The sequence below is a fragment of the Lynx canadensis genome, chromosome C2 (assembly GCF_007474595.2).
Source record: "Lynx canadensis isolate LIC74 chromosome C2, mLynCan4.pri.v2, whole genome shotgun sequence".
NCBI lineage: Eukaryota > Metazoa > Chordata > Mammalia > Carnivora > Felidae > Lynx > Lynx canadensis.
Window position 1 is genome coordinate 12862984 of NC_044311.2, and position 24753 is coordinate 12887736.

The following is a 24753-nucleotide window of genomic DNA, read 5'->3' on the forward strand; positions in this document are numbered from 1 at the left end:
TGTCTGTCTCTCTCAAAACTAAATAAACATTAAAAAAATTTTTAAAAAGAAACTTACGTATTTGAAGAATATTAATTTAGCTACTCTAGGCATTTCATTACAAAAATTAAAAGTTAACATTCGTTTGGTTTTTATTGAGAGTTAAGAAAAGAAATGACTACAAGAAAAAAAATGTCTCCCTCTGCATGTGTAACTGCTATCTAATAAGACTTAAGGAATGGCAATAACATATTATAATTTTTTCCTTAGTATATAGCAGCAGTAGCCAAAAAACAAAAATGAAAACAAAAATGAAAACCTCTCCTAGCCATCTGATACTTCCTTCTATCAGAGAATGAAACATATAATATTGTTTTTCTTTTTAACCATTTTGGGCTTGGCTTCTAAAAACTCAGGACACAATTTCAATATTCCACTGTAGTAAACTACCCATAGACAGCCTAAGCATTTAATAAATCTATTTCCTCTGCTCTGTGAACATTTGTTCCTTCTTTAATTTAACTGTGTTTTTTAGTATGTCTTTAAATTGTAAGAAACCTCAGCTGTTTTCAAACGGTGGGCAAGGTACAAATCCTTATTTCTCATTCTCCTAGGGCCTGAAGAGGTGTATATCTCTTTTATTCCAATGAATATCAATATTTAAAAACAAAAAAAAAAAGAATTGCTGGGAGAAAATTAGGTCACACAGGAAGGTAGAAGAATTGAATGTGTTCAGATCTCAAACTGTACAAGTTTCTAAATTTCTTTTTTTATTCTCTCCACGAAGCATGTGTTCCTACGTCGTGGTAAAACAAGGGTTCCTGCTTATCCTAACAAGTAGATCTGATTTTTCATCTTTTTAACAAGGAAAAGAGGATGGAGAAAAAACAGGCAGAATAACCTTCACTACCTTTGCCTATATTGATCAACCATGGCCAATAACAGCATAAACATATCACAAACACTGCATTCTGGAACTTTATTAGGGGCATTCAAGAACTCGCCAACCCTTTTCAGGCTTCCTCAAAAGTGGGTAAGAGCAGAGATGAGGAAACAAATATACCTGGTGAAAAACACAGTTGCTTAAGCTCATATTAGTAAATCTGCAACTAAAAAGCAAATTGGATTCTGCATTATGAATGCAAGAGAAATTTTCTTAAGTTGTTTTTAACAAACGTATTGATGGTCAATGCCAAGATTTAATGATCAAATATACAAAGACAAATTTGACATCAGCATCAGTTTCCCTTAAATGCTGGGATTGGGTTAAAAGAAAATGCACACTTTTGCTTTCTTTAGAAACCTTTGTCAGCATCCTTGTCTAACAACCCATGCATGCTTGTAGTGTCTCAAGATGTGCCAATGCAATGAAGTGTAGCCTATCAACAAATATTTATAAAATTTTTTAAGTTTATGTATTTTGAGAGAGAAAGAGAGAGTCCCAAGCAGGCTCCAGAGCCCAATGTGGGGCTCAATCTCACAAATCATGAGATTATGACCTGAGCCAAAATCAAGAGTCAGATGCTTAACCGACTGAGCCACCCAGGTGCCCCAAGAAATATTTATTTAGTAGGTATTCTATGCAAGAAGCAAAAAGGTAGAGATATTATGAATTATACATGCTACGATCTCAAATAATAAAATTATACTCTAGTTAAGAAGGAAAAATTAGTCATATGCCCCAGGATATCTATCTATCTATCTATCTATCTATCTATCTATCTATCTATCTATCCATCCACCCATCCATCCAACCATCCATCCATCCATCTATCTATCCATCCATTTATACAACCATCCATCCATCTATCCATCCATCCATCATCAACCTACCCACATCCATCCATTTATCTGCTTATGATTTGAATATAACCAGATTAACTTGTTTGTCTTGTATGATAATGAATTATCTCTTAAAATTATTCCCAAAGAAGAAATTTTTAAATGTCCTATTCTAAGATGATATCATTGGAAAATGCCTTCCACAGTGATTTCCATTGTAGTAAAAAAAAAAGAGGCATATAGACATATAAGAGAATTCTGGTATTTTTTTTAGAGTGTCAGCCCTCTTACTTTATTGTTTGAATGGACTAAAAATGAAGCATTTAATAACAGTCAAGTGATAAGACAATAATCATTCTTGGGGCTCTTGGAAGATGGGGATTCCACTTCCAGTCAGGGTAGTCAGAGAACTGGGCTTAAGTTAACCCAGTGCAGAGATTGTAATGATTATTTTATGACATGCAAGTGATATTAAAAGCCCAGAAATGAACTCACAACTATACAGTCAATTAATCTCTGGCAGAGCAGGAAAGAATATTCAATGGAAAAAGACAGTCTCTTCAACAAATGGTATTGGAAAAACTGGACAGCAACATGCAAAAGAATGAAACTGGACCACTTTTTTTATACCAAACACAAAGATAAAATCAAAATGGATTAAAGACCTAAATGTGAGACCTGAAGCCATAAAACTCCTAGAAGAGAACACAGGCAGTAACCTCTTTGACATTGGACATAGCAAGTTCTTTCTAGATATGTCTCTTGAGGCAAGGGAAACAAAAGCAAAAATAAACTACTTGGACTTCTTTTTTTTTTTTTAATTTTTTTTTCAACGTTTATTTTATTTTTGGGACAGAGAGAGACAGAGCATGAACGGGGGAGGGGCAGAGAGAGAGAGGGAGACACAGAATCGGAAACAGGCTCCAGGCTCTGAGCCATCAGCCCAGAGCCTGACGCGGGGCTCGAACTCACGGACCGTGAGATCGTGACCTGGCTGAAGTCGGACGCTTAACCGACTGTGCCACCCAGGTGCCCCAAACTACTTGGACTTCAAAACAAACAAAGAAAAAACTATTGGGACTTTATCAAAATGAAAACTTCTGCACAGCGAATAAAACAATCAACAAAACTAAAAGGCAACCTTCAGAATGGGAGAAGATATTTGCAAAGATATATCTGATTAAGGATAAGGATCTAAAATATATAAAGAACTTAAAAAACTCAACATCCAAAAAAATGAATAATCCAATTAAAAATGGGCAGAAGACACGAATAGACATTTTTCCAAAGAAGACATACAGATGGCCAGCAGACACAGGAAAAGATGCTCAACATCACTAACTGTCAGGGAAATCAAAACCACAATCTTTCACAAAACCTCAAATCTTTCAGGATGGCTAAAATCAACAACATAAGAATCAAGAGGTGTTGGTAAGTATGTGGAGAAAGGAGAGTCCTCTTGCATTGTGGGTAGGGATACAAACCGGTGCAGCCACTCTGGAAAAAAATATGGAGTTTGCACAAAAAGTTAAAAATAGGACTATGCTATGATCCAGCAATTGCGCTAGTAGGTGTTTACCCAAACAATACAAAACTACTAATTCAAAGGGACAGATGTACCCTAATATTTATAGCAGCATTATCTACAATAGCCAAATTATGGAAATAACCCAAGTGTACATCAACTGATGAATGGATTAGAAGACGTATGAATATGTGTGTGTGTATGTAGTTTATGTATATATGTGTGTGTGTATATACAATGAAATATTAGTCATTAAAAAGAATGAAATTGTGTCATTTGCAACAACCTGGATGGAGCTACAGAGTATAATGCTAAGTGAAGTAAGTCAATCAGAGAAAGACAGATACTATATGATTTCACTCATATGTGGAATTTAAGAAATAAAACCAAAGTAAAAAGGGAGAGAGAGAGAGAGAGAGAGAGAGAGAGAGAGAGAGAGAGAGAGAGAGGAATCAAGAAACAGACCCTTAACTGTAGAGAACAAACTGATGGTTACCAGAGAGGAGGTGGGTGGGAGGATGGCTGAAATAGGTGATGGGGATTAAGGAGCACACTTGCCATAATGAGCACTGTGTGATGTATGAAAGAGTTGAATCACTATATTGTACACCTGAAGCCAATACCACACTGTATGTTAACTAACGAGAATTTTTGTAAAAACTTCAAAAAACATGCCCTGAATATTTCACTCAATTCTGAGTAGAGTTTGTGAAGGGATACATTGGGTGCTAGATGTTGGCAGTTCTCTAGAAGGCACCATGTTGAACAGCTCTAATTCATGATTAAATGACACCTTCTGTGGCATACTATTGAAGGGCATATGGATGCCATACTTAGGGCAGGTGCAGCATTACAGGCACTTGGTAACTTATGGAAATACCTTGCACTCTCAGATGCTCACCAGATGTGACACCTGGTGTACAGACCAAAGACCTGGCTGAAAGCTAATGTTTGCTTTGCTTAGAACACCCATCTTGCCTGACACCCAACACTTGTCTGACTGAAAAACTCCTTTATTCTTCAAAACCGAATTCAGGAGTTACCTCCTCTGAGAAGTCTGTCCCTATTCTCTACTCCCTGACACAATGAATAATTCCCTACTTTTTAAATATTTTTATAATTTACACATACATTCACTGCTACCTGTAGCTAAATAGATTATACATATATGTTTTCTAACAGGACTTTGATCAAGGGGGAAGCAAATTATATTAAAACAGGGATGTAAAACATAAAATAAGTCCTAACTTTGGTAAATATTCCTCTTAAGCAGAAGAAAAAAACTCTGAAGGCACTTTACTGGTATTTGTGTTAGTAGTTTGAAAAATATTACTCTGAATTGTATAATTTTTGACATTTGTTACTAAAGTTAAAATAATGTTTTCCCCTTCCAAAGCACACCTGATTAAATTGTATGTATGTGTGTGTGTGTGTGTGTGTGTGTGTATATACACAGACACACACACACACACACAATCCTCCCCCCCCCCCCCCGCCCAACTCTGGTACACTCTAATTGGTTGCCTAACAAAATCCAAGTTCATCAACTGTGTTAACCATGACCCTGAATGATAAACATAGCACTGAGGTAGAAATAACTAGCTTCTTAGGTCATAGCTAAGGTTAACCTTTAAAGCAAAATAGTGTCCCAATAACATTCTGAGAGGCAAGAAACAGTGAATAATATCTTTTGCTATTTAAAAATCTCTCAATATTTGAACCTATTCATGACCATTTACTTAATGAGTATCTACATATTTCAAATACTGTGAAGGCTTTAGGTATGAATGGCATTATTCCAATGTGTTCTGAAAGAACAAATAGTTCCAGAGACTATCTGTGCCCTTATCCTCAATCCTTCAGTGATTTCATAAGTAGTTTCTGTTGCCCTGGCAACATTTATAAAATAAATGATTTACCCTATCTCTCTATGATTGTGTTGCCCTGGTAACTTGCTGTTATCTAGTCTGACATGGATTTTATTTTAGCTGTGTGCTTGCTTTCTCTAGAGATAATCCATAGAAAATAAGCCTTCACTAGATTAGATATTTAACATTGTGTTTCTATTTAAGTATATTTAATATGCTAAATAGCTATTAAGGATGTCATGTTGTCAATAGTCTTACAAAGGGACTGGCAAATTTTGATGTCCTGATGATGCAGTGATGGAGAAATTCTAAGTACTATCCGAGGACACATTGGGGGTCATGCACGATGGAAACTTTTTCTCTTAGCAGCTGTGTCAGTCTTATGTTCAGAATGCTGTGCCTGCAGTTCTAAAAAAGTAACATATTATTCCACAAACTATTCTCTCCTTTTAAAGGTCCACAGTAAAATAATATCAAACCACATGCCAAAAGACAGGTCACATGCACACATCTGGATTGTGAAAAACAATGCCGTGCTCATGGGTTATTCTAGCCACTCCTGTGCCTAGGAGGCAGGGATATTGACCAGGCAATGTTTTCTCCAAGAAGCTTTCAGAAGCTCTACTTGACAGATGACCATTACTTCCAAAATTATTTCTATGGGTAGAAAATGACTTTATGCACAGTGACTGTGTATAATGACATCTTCATAATGCAAAAAAAAAAAAAAACACAATTAAATATTTTCCCATTCATGACTGGTCCATCTATTCACTTGAAATTACGACTTTTTAACATACCTCAGTGACATAATTTAGCCTTTCTCCATAGTAAACCTAAATTCCAGACAATAGCATTAGGACCATCAAACTGATTTAAAAAAAAAAAAAAGTGTAGTAAAATGTGCCAGACTGAATAATAAAAAGTTGTTCTTCAATAGATCACAATTTACCTTTCCAATAAAATCTTTCCCTTATTCCCTAACACAAACCCGTCACTTAATGCAGGCTGTTTGCCTCTTGGTTCCTTGGAATAACTTGAAACACAACCCCCAATATTTTTGTGTGTTATTTTCACCTGAAATGTCATCTTTCTTTTCCTTTAACACCATAAACACCACCCATCCTTTAAACTCACATTTATGTCTTTGTTCTTCCCTGTCCTTAACTGTCATGGGCAGTGTTATATAATTGGTAAACTTAATAACTTCTCTGCTACAGATTTTTATTATTTTTTTAAAATAATGTATTGTCAAATTAGCTAACATACAGTGCATACAGTGTATTCTTGGCTTCGGGAGTAGATTACCATGATTCATCGCTTACATACAACACCAAGTGCTCATCCCAACAAGTGCCCTCCTGAATGCTCATCATCCATTTTCCCCTCTCCCCCACCCTGACATGAACCCTCAGTTTGTTCTCTGTATTAAAGAGTCTCTTATAGTTTGTCTCCCTCTATGTTTGAATATCCACAATTAGGTTGTATGTCTTAGGATGGGTTATTTCTTTTCTTCCTCCCTCATTTCCAAACATTCTTAAAAATTCCAAGTTACTGATCAGCAACATAATAAGCAAAAGTTGTTATTACACAGTTGATGACTGATTTTTAATTTGCATAATACTTAACATATGTCCTAAAAGATCAACAACTGGTCACGGAGTAACTAACAATGCCAATTGATTAAGATCATACCATTGCAAAATATCATTGTTTTGATCACTTAGCAGCTATCAACTATGTAACAATCTGATACAGCACTTCATGATTATTCATGCTGTTCATAAGCCATAGTGCATTATAGTTTTAGTCTTCTGAGAACATATCTGATAGGATTAATAAATTATTTTTAATTGGGTTGGTTGAATAAATGTTTCTCTTACCAAAACCCAAGATGGCTTCACATTTGTCTTTTTTTAAATCTTTAAAAATAGCTATGCGTAATTATATTTAAAACTGTTCCAGAATTTAGAGAAATGGAATATTTCTAAATTATTTTTATAAATCCCTTATAATTGTGATATTCAAATCTGACAAAGATAGTATACCTAAAAGATAAGAGCACTTAATAGTTTCTTTCATTAATAAAGACTGATGTCTAAATCATAAATAAAATGTTAATAAATATAATTGAGGTATATGGTTTTAAGAAGTCTTTATCATGACCAAAAGAAGTTTATTTGTAGAATGGTTCCACCTTATAAAACATTTACTGAAATCAGTTAAAATATAATTAATTATAAATATATTTTATTAATATAAAATATAATAAATACAATTATTTATTTTTAATAAATATAATTATATCTAATAATGTATCTAATTATCTAATAAATAAAATTATTTTTATATAATACATAAAATAAATAAATAAAATTGATAAAATAATTTTATAAACTCAATATTTTCTCAAAAGACCATTGACTCAATTGAAAAAGAATCACTCAAAGAATACACTGTAATACACTTGGGCAAGGAAAAGGATTGTGAAACATAAATACTTGAAATGAGGTGGAAAGTAAAATTATTTTATGGCCTGGGAAACCCAAGAATCAATGAAATTGTCTACTGGAAGTAACTGAAAACTTCAGAAAAATAGTTGGAAATAAAATCATTTCATATATGGGGCAGATTAAGGGGATAGATAACACCATGAAGATTCAAGTAGACATTTCTCAAAGGTGGGATAGTCTGCAAAATAGCTAAGCAGAAGCACAAGAGAAAAAAAAACTGCTAGATTAAAATATACTAAAGGATACAATAACCAGATATTATATGCGGTAATTAATTATTTAGGTAATCTAGCTTTATAAATTTATTCTTTGGATTTTTGAGAAAATTTAATCAGAAAAGAGAAAAAAAATTACTGACATAAGAAAGTGGAGATTCTTAGCTGAAAATTATAGATTAAAAATAGCATGTATTGTGTGATCTTATTTTAGTGAAAGATAACACATACATATGTGTGTGTGTGTGTGTGCATGTGTAGATTAGATGTATAAATAGATATAAATATAGATACAGCCAGAGGCCTGGAAAAATACACATTAAATATTAACTGGAATAATCTCTGGGTAAGAGAATATTGGTGTTTTTATATTCTAATTTTGACTCATGCATACGTTCTAAATTTCAACAATGCTTTTGAATAACTGAGATGTTTTTAATTTAAATTAACAATATTAGTATGCAAAAATATGTTATATTTCTATACACCAAAGTCAAAAATAAGAAAATACAATTTAAAATTTTCATAACTATGGTAACAAAAGTATTAAAATGCCAAATAAAACATTTGAGAAATGTAAACAGCATGTATGGAGGAAAATTTACTACTCTATTAAGGGACTCAAAAGACATAAAATATTTCTTGATTAAACAACATGCTACTAAACAAAAATGAGTCAAAGAAGAAATCAACAGAGAAATAAAAATTATTTTGAGACAAATGAAAACGGAAATACAACACAGCAAAACTTATGAGATGAAGTAAAAGTAGTTAGTTCTAAGGAGCAATTTCAAACAGGTAAATCCCTACACTAAGAAAAAAGAAAGAGCTAGAATAAACAACCTACCTTTGCACCTCAAGGAAGCAGAAAAAGCACAAAGCCTAAAGTTTGAAGAAGGAAGAAAATAACAAAAATCAGAGCAGAAATAAATGAAATATAGACTAAAAAGATAACAGAAAACATCAATGAAACAAAGAGCTGGATTTTTGAAAATATAAACAAAGTGGACAAACCTTTCGCTAGATTTACCAAGAAAAATAGAGGACTCAAACAAATAAAATCAGAAAGGAAAGGGGAGACATTACAATGATACTCTACAAATACGAAGGATCATAAGAGACTGCTATGATCAATTACACACCAAAAAATAATCGGACAACCTAAAAGAAATGATAAGTTCCTAGAAACATTCATCCTATCAAGACTGAATCATGAAGAAATAGAAAATCTGAATAGACCAATTATCAGTGAGGATAATGAATCAGTAATCAAAAGCCTCCCAACACACAAAAGCCCAGGACCACATGGCTTCACTGGTAAATTCTACCACACATTTAAAAAAGAATTAATACCAATCTTTTCCAAACACTTCCAAAAGAGAGGAGAGGAAGGAACACTTCCAAACTCATGTTACAAAGCCAGCATTTCCCTGATACTATACCAGACAAGGACATTACAAGAAAAGAAAATACAGGCCGTATCCCCAACGAACAGAGATTCAAAGATTCCCAACAAGGTATTAGCCAAATCTAACAATACATTAAAACGATCATATACCATGATCAAGTGGGATTTATTTCAGGGAGGCAAACACAAGGCTGGTTCAATATCTGCAAATCAATGAGATACATCATGTTAACAAAATAAGGATCAAGATCATATGATCATCTCAACAGACGCAGAAAAACTATTTGACAAAATTTCGCATCCATTCGTGATCAAACTTTCAACCAACTAGGTATAGAGGAAATATACCTCAACATAATAAAGGTCACATATAAGAAGCCCACAGCTAAAATGATATTTAACAGTGAAAAGCTGGAAGCTTTCCCTCTAAGATCAGGAGTAAGACAAGGATGCTCACTCTTGTCACTTTTATTCAACATAGTACTGAAAGTCCTAGCCAGAGCAATTAGGCAAGAAAAATAAAAGTCTTCTGAATTGGGAAGGAAGCTGTAAAACTCTCTGTTTGATGATGGCATGATAGTATATACAGAAAACCCTAATAACTCTACCAAAAACTGTTAGGAATAATAAATAAATTCAGTAAAATGGCAGTATACAAAATCAACATGCAAAAATCAGCTGCATTCCTATACACTAACAACAAACTATGAGAAATAGAAATTAAGAAAACAATTCCATTTACAACTTCATCAAAAATAATAATTTTACCTGGGAAAAATTTAACCAGGGATGAAATAAATTGAAGGAGACACAAATATATAGTATGATATTCCATGATCATGAACTGGAAGAATTAATATTGTTAAAATGTCCATATTACCAAAAGCAATCTACTCATTCAATACAATCCCTATCAAAGTTCCATTTTTTTAATAGAAATAGAGCAAATAATCCCCAAATTTGTATGGAACCACAAAGGACCCTGAATAGCCAAAGTAATCTTGAGAAAAGATTTACTTTCTGATTTTGCACTATATTACAAAGCTATAGTAATTAAAACAGTATTGAACTGGCATAAAAACAGACACAAAGATCAAGAGAACAGAATAAAGAACGCAGAAATAAACCTATGAATATACAGTCAATCAATTCCAACAAAGTTGCCAAGAATATACAATGGGGAAAAGTCTTTAATAAATAGTGTTGTGAAAACTGGACAGCCACATTCAAAAAAATTAAACTGTATCGCTATCTTTCACCATATACAAACATCAACCAGAATTGGATTAAAGACTTGAAATAACCTGAAACTGTAAAACTCCTAGGTAAAAACATAACAGGTAAGCTCTTTGACCTTGGCTTTAGAAATGACTTTCTGGATTTGACACCAAAATAGAGGCAAGAAAGCAAAAATAAACAAGTGGGACTCTATCTAACTAAAACCCTTCTGCACAATAAAGAAACCTAACAACAAAATGAAAAGGCAACTTATATAATGGGGAAAAATATTTACAAATCATATATCCAAACATGTAATATCCAAAACATATAAAAACTCATACATCTCAATAGTGAAAAATCAAACAATTCGATTTTTAAAATGGGTAGAGGAACTGAATGGACATTTTTCCACAGAAGAATACAAATGCCCAACAGGCACATGAAAAGGTGCTCAACATCTTTAATCATCAGGGAAATGCAAATCAAAACCATAATGAGATATCACCTCACACCTGTCAAAATGACTATTATGGAAAAGACAAAAGATAACAAGCGTTAGTGAGGATGTAAAGAAAGGAAACACTTGTCGCCTGCTGGTGGGAATATAAATTGATGTAGCCACCACTGAGAACAGTTTGAAGATTTCTCCAAAAAATAAAAAAAAACAGAATTAAATATGATCCAGATATCCCACTTCTGGGTATATATTCAAGAAAATGAAAACAGGATCCCCAAAAGATATATTCACATCCATTTCCATTGCAGTATTATTCATAATAGCCAAGATCTGGAAGCAATCCAAGGGTCTGTCTGTGGATGAATGGATAAAGATGTTGTATACACATACAGTGGAATATTATTCATCCGTAAGAAGGAAGGAAATCCTGCTATTTGTGACAACATGGATGGAGCTCGAGGGCATTATACTAAGTGAAAAAAGAGTGGCAGAGAAAGACAAATACTGCACAGTATCACTTATATGTGAAATCTAAAATGAATAAATACATCAATCAATCAATCAATCAATCAACCTAAACTCATAGAAACCATATAAGAAAAAAAATGTTTGCCAGAGATTGGGGGTTGGGGAAAACAGGAAGAGGTTGGTAAAAGGGTACAAACTTTTAGTTATAAGATGAATAAAGTCTGAGTATCTAAGTATATGATGACTTTTAGTTAATAACACTGTATTACATAATTGAATTTGCCAAGAGAATAGAACTAAAATGCTCTTTCTCTCATACATACACAAAAGATAAATATGTGAGATAATGGATATGCTAATTACCAAGATGGTGGGAGTCCTTCCACAATGTATATCAAATCACAACAACACATACTTAAAGTATTTCAATTTTATTAGTCAATTATACCTCAATAGCTGGGGAGGGGGGAGAAAATTTTTGAATAAAAGGAAAGACATATTTTTTTCTTAGAAAAATTCAGTGTAAATATGTCATATTTTTAGATTTCCTATTATTTAATATATTAATTCAAAGTTATCTCAAAATTTTGGTGTAATTCTTTAAGTTGATCAACTGCTAGTAAAGTTAATCTGAAAATGTAAAAAAATAGCTAGAGAAATTCTTGAGAAACAACAACAACAAAAATGTTGGGGATTAAGTCATGTCAGGTATATATGGTATTATAAAGTGATAATTCAAATACTAAAGTAATGGTCAAAAAATGAATCAACAGAATAGGACTGAGTCCAGAAATACACCAAAGACATAAAGAGATTTATCGTATGATAAAAATTGGAATAAAATCTTATATCAGTGGATAAAATACAGATGATTTAAATGGCAGAAGTTGTTATGACAATTGGTTACCCATTTAGGGAAGAAAGTTGGACAATAATCTCATACCATATTACAAAATAAACTCCAAAAGTAATAAAACTTGAAAATAGAATTTACTATACACGCAATAATAAGACATATGGTGATACGATGTTATATGTTAATACTATCTCAATTTTTAAAAAGTTATTAAACTCAAAAAAACAAAAGCAACAACACAAAAACACTAAACAGGGTCCCTGGGTGGCTCAGTCGGTTGGGCATCTGACTTCAGCTCAGGTCATGATCTCACAGTTCCTGAGTTCTAGCCCCACGTCTGGCTCTGTGCTGACAGCTCAGAGCCTGGAGCCTGTTTCGGATTCTGTGTCTCCCTCTCTCTCTGCCCCTGCTCCACTCACTCTGTCTCTCCCAAAAATAAATAAAAATGTAAAAAAAAAAAACATAAACAAAAACATATGGTGTTTTATTTATTTTTAACTTATGGTGTTTTAAATCTTATACTGAATAAGGTATTTCATGTGGGAGTCTAGATGCTATACAGTAGGGGCTAGAAAAACACAATCTACGAACCAAATGTTCATACAGAACCTGTTTCTGTACATAAAGTTTCCTGAAACTCAGCCATGCCAATTCATTTACGTATCGTCTGCGGCTGCTTTCACTCTACAACCATAGAGAGAGCACCCAGCTCACAAAACTGAAAATATTTGTTGTTTGGATCTTTACAGGAAAACTTTGGTGAGTATTGCTCCTAAAGGAAAAACTAAGAAATTCTAGACACGTAATACTAAAGTTCTGCATGATGACACCAAAAAAATTAACAGTAAACGGAAAATATCTAAATTATCTATATATATATAGTTTTTTACATGTATTTATCTTTGAGAGACAGAGAGAGACAGAGCACAAGTAGGGAAGGGTCAGAGAGAGAGGGAGACACAGATTGTGAAACAGGCTCCAGGCTCCGAGCCGTCAGCACAGAGCCCGACGCGGGGCTTGAACTCATGAGCTGCGAGGTCATGACCTGAGCTGAAGTCGGATGTTTAACTGACTGAGCCACCCAGGTGCCCCTCTAAATTATCTATAACAACATTAACTGACTAATTGCAATAAGATCTTTTAAAAATAAAAAGAGGGGGAGCCTGGGTGGCTCAGTCAGTTGAGCATCTGACTTTGGCTCAGGTCATGATCTCGCAGTTCATGAGTTCAAGCCCCGCGTCGGGCTCTGTGCTGACAGCTCGGAGCCTGGAGCCTGCTTTGGATTCTGTGTCTCCCTCTCTCTCTGCCCCTCATCCTGCTCATGCTCTGTCTCTCTCCATCTCTCAAAAATCAATAAACATTAAAAAAAAAAAAAGAGAGATCAATACCCCAAAAGAGAAATAAGCAAAAGCAAATGAAGGACATGGAGTTCAGAGAAAAAAGAAAAATTAGTCAATAAAGACATGAAAAGCAACTCCACTCCACTAGCACTCAGAGAAATAATAATGAAACATCAGAAAGATACAGTTCATTATTTATCACATCAACAAAGTATCTGAAATCCGAGAATGCCCAGTGTTAATTGGGGCCACGGAGAAATAAACACTCTCGCTTGGCGTGCCAATCTGACAATAATGTATATCCAATCTTAACACACACATACTTTTTGTACCAGCAATCTGTCCTGCAGATATTTTCTCACAAGTGCTCAATATTACAGTCTTGAGTTTATGAACAAGTACTAGAAGCAACTTAAAGAACAGTGAATGGGAAATTGGTTAAAATGCCTTTTGGTGCATTTATATAATGGCATATTACGAAGTGTTTAAAAAACTGACATAGATTTATATGTGACTCATGCAATGACATCCAGGACATTCTGTTATTGGGGAAAAAGAATGCAAGTTGCAATAAAATATTTGTAGAGTAATCTAGTATAGATGTTAACAATACATATACATTTATGCACAGGTACATATAGATTTTCATATGCATAAAAATTGACTGGATGGTGACACGGAAGTTTATCCTAGGTCTCTTTCTGGAGAATAGAGCTGATGAGTGAAGGGGTCCTAAGTGGAACATCTTTTATGCTCTACGCAGTTATAATTTATGAGCCTAGAATTTCATTGTTTAATGGATTTTTATTTTTGAAAACTTATTGTAGAATTTTGAAGTTAAATTTAACATTGCAAAGCCAGCACTACTGTTTTTTTTTAACAGTAGTTACACTAAGAGACTTTCTGTGGAAATGGTTTTATTCATAGTCACTTTAGCCCAGCACTATATCTAGAAGGAGGTGACACTCAAAACAAGTTACTCCTCCTAAGCTTATTCTCATTCAGTTTGAATTCTCTTCCAGGAGAAATGGTATAGATGGGTTAGAGTCACTGTTGTTTCAATTTTGCTATGTAGTTAAAAAAAGATTTGGCCTGATATGCACTTACCAAGTTAACTCCTTTGACAGCAAAAGCATTTTGACTTTGTTACTTTACTAATGAAACTATGAGATTTAGGATTTTTGCTCAGCTCAGCTTTCTGAACAGAATTCAATGGATTTAGATATTCTTTCCACATTAGGTGATATGCTTTTATAGAAAACACAGCTACAGATTTATAGGATACAACCTCTAACATTAAGTCTTAGGCCTAGTCTGTTTGCTGGTAAGGGATGACCAAATCAAATGTTCTGGAGATTTCTTGAACAGCCTTGTTGCAGAGGGAAAGTTTATATTCCCTATTCAGCTATAAACTTTAGGTTTATTAATCATAAAAGTCATAATTTAGCCATGCATGGCCACAAATCATCCAATGATTCAATAGGGCATCTTGCATTTCTAAGAATGCTGTAACTAGATAACCAATTTGTAATTAAGTAAAAATGAAAGCTGACCTTTCTCCTTGAGAGAAAATAATGCTAACTATATGAAGAACAGAAGATTTATGATTCAAATGAGCCTAAATACAATTTAAGGGAACAGGACTATGCTTCTTCTTGGGAACTATCATCTTTTCTCCTTGTCAGCACAGATTTAACAAAATATCCAATGTGTTGCAACACAGGAATTTCAATTGTGCATTCATATAAGATTCCGATGTAACATGACGCTATGCAGAGTAGATATTTGGTGCAATCCATCATCTATTAAAATTCTGTCAGTGAGATGGGGAGTTTCAGAGTACAGTACAGAGCTCTGCACTGAGAAGCAGCAATGAATAAGTGATTGCACTGACAAAGTCAGCATTTTTCCTTCTTTACAGCAAAAAGTGAATTCCTAATCTCGTCTAACAGTGCTTTCTCCCGACTCTGTTCCGGGGAACAATGACAAAGTGCGAACAGAAATGCTCTTGCTGTCCTAAGTTGGGTTTGACAACTTTCCAGGGGACCCGATAAGGTCCCAGCATCCACTGACAGAGAACTGTTTTCTTGCACAAACACCAGAAGGACGGTTATAACACAGTCAAGGAAACTTCTTTCCCCTTTTCCTTAAGAGGGAAAGTCCTCTCAGAATCTTTTTCCAAATCTACAAAGAAGTACAATACACACAACTTAGCAAATTAAATCTCTAAGGAAACAAACTAAAATGGCACACTTCAGTTTTATGCTTATGCTTTTTGTTCTTCTCTTGGCCCTTGCCTACTCCTTTTTCTCCTTTCCATCATTTTATTTCTCTCTTACTAACCATCACCTGTCTCCTCCCCCTTCTCCCATTTTAACCATTCATCCTGACAAAGACCAGCGGCACGGTGTTCTACTTTTAAGACTTTCCTGAAGTCTCTTTGGATACAAGCCTGGTTGAAATCTTTGGAATCCTTTGAGTCAAGCCTGAAAGACAATTCAGGCTTTAGGCTCCATTTAGGAGTCTGTGTGCATTCACAGTGAGCAGGAGAAACGTGCTTACACTTTGAGCTTATACATGAGATTTTCTCAAAACGGCAGAAGAGAAAACATGAGTAAGGAGAAAAGTTGCAAGCAAATAATAATTATGGGCAACATATATGAGACATGTAGATATTGACGCCTTGAATTTATTTGTAAAGTAGGTTCTAGTTACTGACATAAAGGGCGTACCTATCAGGCCTTTTTTCTTAGTATTAAGTATTAAATGGTTTAGTAAGTAAATGAAATAAGTACCAATCCAAACAATTTATTTGTAGCCATAGAGGCTATCTCCAAAAACTCATTAGCAAAGTAAGTTAAATAAATAGTAAAAATGTAGTAGAAACAGGTGATTATTGCTTATTCTCAACTTTCTTCCTCTACCTTTCTTCCTCCTATAACTAAATAATAATAATAATAATAATAATAATAATAATAATAATTTGCTGAGTGTTTGCTATTTGCTAGACACAATTTAGGAGCTTTAATTCATTATTTCCTTTAATGAACACAATACATAATTATTCAGGCATCAGCATGTCTATGTTACAGATGAGGCAACTATGGCTAAGAAAGTTTTATTGACCAGAGTTCCATAACAGAGAAAGGTTTCCTATCTCAAAGACCCTAACCAAGAACTCATGCTGTTAATCACCAAGTCGCTCGTTCGTTCGTTCATTCATTCGTTCATACATTCATTCATTCAAGATCTAGGTATTTGGTTTATCTGCTTTAGATTGTTTTAGTATTTTTGTATTTAAGTATCATTCAGTGATTAATTTAACCCCCATTTTGATGATGAGACTAAGACTAGTTGGGTACGGTTATTTATGCAATATAGACAACTGGTAAGACTGTTACTGGGAAAAGAATGCTGGCACAAACTCTGTTTCCATGACACTACTTAGCCAATTTTTCCATGTTAAAGACAACAAAGTGGTGGGTGGCCCAGGCACTCCTTTTTCCAAGAATCTTCCCTGGTCACAAACATTGTATTTTAAACCAAGTGACCTAAACACAAACATGATGCACTGTCTAGTTATGGGAACTGATGAGACATCAGTGAGCAGTAGCCATAACGAGAAATATCTAAGGGGATAAATACACACACACACACACACACACACACACACACACACACACACAGCTATTTCTGGAGGAAGATGTATGAGAAATAATACCTCCAAAAATGGGGCTGAAGCCATGTTGGGATGGAGGGCGAGGGGAAGAAAAATTTTGCTGAGGTCCTGAGTGACAGACAGTGGAAATAAAGCCACATACAAACACCTTCCCTTCTACTTATAGTTCTAGAAGTTCTGGTAGAACCTTAAATATTTTGACATCTGAAAAAATATTTAGATTTCTGCCAGATGTGCATTCCTTTTGGTCACGATGAGATGATCCTTCACCTCAGTGTGAGGACAAAGCTAGCATTAGCACCTTCTAGATGAACATATTACTTGTTAGAAGGTAGTTGCTTCCTTCTAGAAAGCCTCCACTTTAGAACTTGGCAGAACTTCTTCCCTTTCCCTGTATTGGCCCAATCTATGCTATACATTGGTTTGGCAGTGTATACTGAACTTTATCGCATGAATTGGATATGAAAGGGCAGCCTGGATCCATTGTACGGTATGATTTATAGAACATAGACCAGATGAACTCAGGAAGCCCCCAAGGTGTGTAGATAAGAGTAAATAGAGGGATTTGCAAAATACGGTCTAAAGTTCTGCTGTATTAAGCTATATAGATTTTATTCTTTAAATAAAACACAAACTATCAAAACATTAGGAGCAACATGGAATGTTTCTTATTTTTTAAAAATGGGCAAAGCTCAGATATGAAAACCAGGTGCTATGATCCTTTGGGTCAAAGAAATGGATGCCTGTGGATTTAGTTCCCTGATCTTTAATGTGTGCTACTTTGTTTACAGTTAGCTTTGAAATGGGTTTAAATGTAGCACTGCTTTGTCTCTGTACAAGAATACATTCTGTACTAGGAAGGATAACGGCAATAACAATACATAGCATGCTGTATTTTAAAAGCTATTTTCACATATGCTCTCACTTGATCCTTCCAATAGCCCTGTTAATATAGTGACAGAAAAGGAAACAGAGGCACGGGTGTGAGCATGCCCCCAAAGGATATTCACCACAGACCTTGTCACACAACTTCCTGTCTCGCGCTCTATCCATTATCATGAATATATTGCTACTGAAATCGCTCTATTGTACTTTGACAGAGCTAGGAAACCTGGAAGACCGAGACAAAGATAAATGGAATCATTAGCCTTCAGTCTAGATTCGAATGAAATATGTAATATTTTCCCATGGGACTGATGTAATATTGTGCCACAAAATGGGAAATACAGCAAGTAGAAAATAGAGTTTGAATATTTTTAGAGGAGATTTTTCCACTAAAGAAGAAGAGAATGGCTCTAGTTAGTTAATATTAAAAATATATATCTAGCAGCCTTGCTTTCTATCTCTATATCTCCATCTATTAGTAGACAGCTTTCTTCATATTTCGAATATATTGCTTTGAGTGAACACTTGGCCATGATACCAAAAATTGCCCCCAAAGCATATCAAACAGCATCCAAAGAGAACAAAGCATACCAAGAGAAGGAAAACAGAAAGGCTTTCCCCCAATAATGGATTTAATTGTCCAGAGTTCAGAATTCCTGTGTGAAGTAGAAATTCCCCATTCATGACAAATGGCAGACATCGGCTTAGGAGGTTGACTATTTCCTCTAATAAAGTTTGTTCTCTCTCTGTCTGTCTTTCTCTCTCTCTGTCTCTGTCATCTCTGTCTCTCTTTTTCTTTCTCTCATCTCTCTCTCTCTAACTCTACTATCTATCTATTGTACATGCTTTTGTAGAATTTCAGGAACAGCTTTTCATCTGGAAAATACGGCTGCCTGAAAGAGGTATGAAATCTAACAAAAGCTTTACCCCAAAGCTTGTACGCATTACAAAAGCTTGCACTCGGATAATAGAAATATTTAGCCTCAGGTGACTGAGAACACTTACTGTTGGTTGCATAACGTATGGCGGATGAGGCATCCATGAAGTACTCTGGACCTATGCATCAAACAGCATTTATTAGCACAAAGCAATCACAGAGAGAACTTGGTTCTTGTGTTCAGTGGAGTCACACTAGGTCATAAGAAAGTGGAGTCCATCTGACTTTACAGCTAATTAGTGCTCAGAACTGAGGAGAGAAAGGAAATTCTTGGACCTGATTACCAAAACATAGTAAAATATAAAGCAAACTCCTACTTCATAGGAGCTGGCTGCGGTGCCCATGTGGACCAGGCTGGGCCTTGGAGCAGATTTTGAGGTTGGTGGTGGAGGCTAGAGTCTTAGGAAGCCTCAGAGACCTCCCACTCAGGGGTCAACTCCCAGGGCTATGGAGCCAGTAACAAAGAGTTGACAGCTAAAACTTCCTCTTTTTCTTTCATCCATTCTGATTTCAAATTCTCAAGTGATCCCATCTTGGAAATAAATCTAAGTGGTAAAAGTTGGGGTAAGAATTAGAAGAGATCAACCAGAAATTTGGGGGGAATGCTTTGGGTTCACCCCAAGTTAAGCAAGTTTGTGATCTTTTTTTTCTTTCACGGTAATTGGTATGGCAAATAAAAATGAGAATCTGAGCCAACCAACTGTTCTGAAATGTGCCTTGTCAGCCAAATGAGAAAGTCAGCTTACACGGGCTGATGGTCACATGGAGAACCCTGTAGGACTTTGTTTTCAATACACTCACACTAACAAAAGCGCCAATGCACTTCAGGTTTAAAAAAAAAAAAAAAGTGGTGAAAGGCGAGAATCAACAACATAGGAAATTGCTCTGATTCCTTTTTTTCAGAAAAAAGGAGCTAGAGTTAAATTCCACTTATGAGCCCTCCCAAGTGAAATCACTTTTCTGTGGATATTTTATTCATGTCACCAAAGTGCTCTACACTGGGGCTCAGTGGGTGGTCTTGGCTGAAACATAGGCCAGGATTAGAAAAAATGGGTTAAAAAAAAAAGAAAAAAAACACACAAAAACACACATTACAACCAGGCGGGCCCTGCAGGAAGAACAAAAACCAAACAGCACCTGCACATAGCCTCATGGGTCCCGAGGAAAAGCGATTAAGAAATCATCCATTCTGAGACCCTCTAGTGCAATTCACATGCACGTCTATTCCATTCACCCAGCGACATGGACCAGGATTCTAAGCGCAGGAAAAGCATGAAAATCATCTGCTTCAGGGGGAATCGGTTAAGGAAAAATGTACATAGTCTCAAGTCTGATGCTCTGAGAGCTGGGACCCCCTGAAATGAAGTATGTAATGGTTGAATAAGGTGAAACTTCACTGAATTGGTAGCAGTCAGCAACACGACAGTTTTACCCTTTGTGAAACCTCCACCCCCGCCATCTGCAACATACAAACACACGCGTGCACGCACGTATACTCTCTCGCACTCTTTCTCTCTCCAAAGTTTGAAAAGGTGACACTAGATACCCCCACAGGTGGCATCTATAGGCACTGTCTAATTAGAATTAGAAGAATTGTCTGAAGAACAATGTGAGGCAAAGAGAAGCTGGGAGTAATAGCACACTCGTGACTTAAGGGAATAAGACAAGGAGTTAATTATGGAGGGAGAAGTTTGACTCTTTTCATCCACCTGTGTACTTAGAATTAACTCGCTGTAACATCTGCTTTAGGACACACACTGAGTCTTGGATTTTTGTTTGTTTGTTTGTGCTTCAACCTGTGGAACCCGTGAGGTCTCTTTTGACCTGTTTGGGACTGAGGATGAAGTCAGAGCAGGAAGTAGGAATAACTTTTTACCACTTTGATGGTCCTCCCTCTTTCTCGGGGAAACCGATTTAACAGCTGTCCGTGTGGCTTTGCATGGGCGCACAGGACAACTATGACAAAATGAGATGACAACGGTAAAATATCCTGGAGTGAGGGAGGGGAATGCCAGACGTGTGCTTGTAGAAAAGACACAACAGGGAACAGACAACCTAAATAGCAGACAACCAGCAAAGTAAGTTCTCAGTGGCAAGAAGGCTGCACTCGTGTTGGCTGGAAAGGAGCCTAATCATAAAAACTCAGCAGGAAGAACGAAGAGCACAGCGGACCTTATTCTTCAGTGAACTAGATGCAAACAAGCCCTTCAAAGTGTAGGCGACACCTTGAGGATTGTCACTTTAAGGTCGGACTGAAATGTCTGAGGGCTATTAAAAGAAAACTTGCGCTGTGTCCCTTTCGCCTTTACACAGTCTACTGGCAAGAGAGACGCTCCCTCAGGTGCAGGTAAATCGGACATACCTGGTATGTGGAGACAGGGGAAGCAGCAATGAATGGCGTGAGAGATGTCTGTGGAATCATGCGGTTGGTTGCAATACTGTACGGTGAAGAATAAAATCTGCAAACAGAAAACAACAAAAAGAAGATTCATAAAGCTGCTGCAATGCCTGGGTGCTGGTCAAATGCTACCCAGTGCCTCTGGGAAACACAGAGTTCCACCCTCGTGTTTTTCCACCAGCTGCAAACAGGAACATCCAGGAGATTTACAGTGTTTGATTCCACTAAGAGAAATAAATCATTGTGAACAAAATGACAGATTGGACTCATCTTCTAAAATGGGCTGCACAAGCCGCTCTGGAAAACAGTGTGGAGGTTCCTCAAAAAATTAAAAATAGATGTACCCTATGACCCAGCAAAAGCACTGCTAGGAATTTACCCAAGGGATACAGGAGTGCTGATGCACAGGGGCACTTGGACCCCAATGTTTATAGCAGCACTTTCAACAATAGCCAAACGATGGAAAGAGCCTGAATGTCCACCAACTGATGAATGGATAAAGAAACCGTAGTTTATATACACAATGGAATACTACGTGGCAATGAGAAAGAATGAAATATGGCCTTTTGTAGCAACATGGATGGAACTGGAGAGTGTGATGCTAAGTAAAATAAGTCATACAGAGACAGACAGATACCGTATGTTTTCACTCTTATGTGGATCCTGAGAAACTTAACAGAAGACCATGGGGTAGGGGAAAGAAAAAAAAAGTTAGAGAGGGAGGGAGGCAAACCACAAGAGACTCTTAAAGACTGAGAATAAACTGAGGGCTGATGGGGGCTGGGAGGGAGGGGAGGGTGGGTGATGGGCATTGAGGAGGGCACCTGTTGGGATGAGCACTGGGTGTTGTATGGAATCCAATTTGACAATAAATTTCATATTAAAAAATAATAAAATAAAAATAAAAATAAAATAAAATAAAAATAAAAATAAAATAAAATAAAATAAAATAAAATAAAATAAAATAAAATAAAATAAGATGGGCTGCACAAAATCTCTTACGCCAGGTGAGGGTAATAGTATGTTTCACCATCAGGGGGAGAAAAGCCATGGGCCTCTTTTTAGTTTGTTTTTGTTTCCTTTTTTCTTCTTTTTACTTTTTTTTTATTTTTAAGGAAATGCCATTGTAAAGCTCTTTGAGAGAAAAGCAAAATGATAGCACCAAGCTTTATAAAGATGGCCAATGTTATGTGTACACAAATTGCATCTATCTCTTCATTCAAGAAAGAGGGTCAGCTCCTAGAGAGTTCTACATAATTTGTGCTAGGCAGAAGTCCATGCACTCATGCAGAAACAGAGCTAAATATTTTCTCCCTGAAAAGAGAAGAAGGTGAACGATGTGTGGGTTGTGTCTAGCTGGGGACAGGAATATTTTCTGGATTCAATCAAGGCATTGGTGGAGATTCTAGACCTCTGGGATATAACCCAGTCCTACAGTCCTGTAGACTGTAAAAAAGCACAGAGTGTCGAGTCTTTCGGGGCCCTCTGTCAAACAATTATAAAATGAGGCTGGGCGAGATCAGGGCTTCACAAACCAGAGGAGGGATGATCCTTCCATAGATCTTTCAAAGAGAAGCTTCTAGGTACTTAAATCAGTGATACACCCATCTCTGCTCACTCTGTACCCTAGAGTTCACAAGTTACCTAATGCTCAAATTCGTCAGCAGATTTTTCAAATCATGTTCCTTCCTTCCTGTCTCACTGGTAAGTGAAAGGCCAGAGGGCCAGCCACAGAATGAAAAAGGCCAGGTTGCCTTTGATGGATTATTTCACTGATGTGAGGATAGATTGGGAAAATGGGTCTCAGGGGTAATAGAATCATTTTACTTTGCTGTACTCTTAGCAAAAATCAACTACTACTTTTGATTTTTTTTTTAAATAGCATAACTGAGGTTGGAGTTTTGGAATCAAAAGCTTCATCATCCCTCAGAGGTCACTGATATTTTGAATAGAGACTGTTACGGGTTACCATTCTAAAGAAGCATTCTATAAGCCCCCTATTGAAGGGCGAGCTGGATTTCAAGGCTTCCAGGACTCAAGGAGTACATTCTTTAATCTTAGATTCTATAAAAGTCTTCAAGCAAGGATTGGGGGACTACAGTCTTAAATTTACTTTATCCAGCTCTCGACAGGGATTCTAAGGTCATGTTCTTTTGGTTAAAAAATTGCAGCCGAAAAAAATTACTGTGTTACATATTATATCCTTACTATCCATACCCACCAGACATCTAAGTTTAAGTTGTGCAATTAAAAAAAAAATTATATAGACTGCATATGTATTAGAATGGCAAAGAAAAAAAAAAAGCACAAAAAGAAAGAAAAAGAAAAGAAAATCCTATGCTGACAAGGATTTAGAGAAAGTGGAATTTTCATTCGTTGCTGGTAGAAATGCAGAATGGTATGGTCATTTTGGAAACCAGGTTGTCAATTTCCTTATAAAGTTAAACATCCACATACCTTATAACTCAATAATACCAGTGGTAGACATTAACTCAAGATAAATGAAAACTTACGTTTATACAAAAACCCTAACACACATGTTTATAGCAGCTTTACTGACACTTGGCAAAAATTGGAAACAAGCCAAATATCTTTCAACCGAATTGATAAACAAATTCTAGTACATCTGTCCAGTGGACACTATTAACCAATAAGGAAAGAGCTACCAATACATTTAACATGATGAATCTTAAGCCAATTATGCTAAATGAAAGAAGATTCAAAAGACTCTATATTTCATAATTTCGTTTATACTACAACATGAGAAATGCAAAACTCTAAAAAAAGAAAATAGATCAATGGAGGCAGGTCAAAGGCTGAGCTTGGGGGATGGAACTAACTATAAAAATGCATGAGGGAATTTTGGGAAATGATGTGACTGCTCTGTCTTGATTGTCTGGCGGTTCTACAACTTTAAGCTTGTCAGAACTCATAGGACTGGGGACGCTGGGTGGCTCAGTTGGTTAAGCATCTGACTCCTGATTTCGGCTCACGTCACAATTTTATAGTTTGTGGGTTCGAGCCCTGTGTCAGGCTCTGTGCTGACAGCATGCAGTCGGCTTGGGATTCTCTCTCCCTCTCCCTCTGCCTCTCCCTTGCTCTCCCCTTCTCAAAATAAATAAACAAATAAACATTTGAGAGAGAAGAACTCACCGAACTGTACGCTATAGTGACTATATACTCTATGTAGATTATACTAATAAACCTGACTTCTAAACAAAG

The 24753-nt window shown here is 36.0% G+C and overlaps 1 protein-coding gene across 3 annotated transcripts in view; it reads right to left on the minus strand.

Moving 5' to 3' along the window:
- RBMS3 (RNA binding motif single stranded interacting protein 3) overlaps positions 1 to 24753 on the minus strand; it is a 692670-nt gene that overhangs the window by 76689 nt on the left and 591228 nt on the right. For all 3 annotated transcript variants that reach the window (XM_030329793.1, XM_030329794.1, XM_030329792.1), the window contains exons 9-10: positions 21496 to 21592; positions 19202 to 19252 (exon numbers count right to left, since the gene is read on the minus strand). In XM_030329793.1, the coding sequence (XP_030185653.1) occupies positions 19202 to 19252; positions 21496 to 21592 (148 nt within the window). The remainder of the gene's footprint in view (positions 1 to 19201; positions 19253 to 21495; positions 21593 to 24753) is intronic.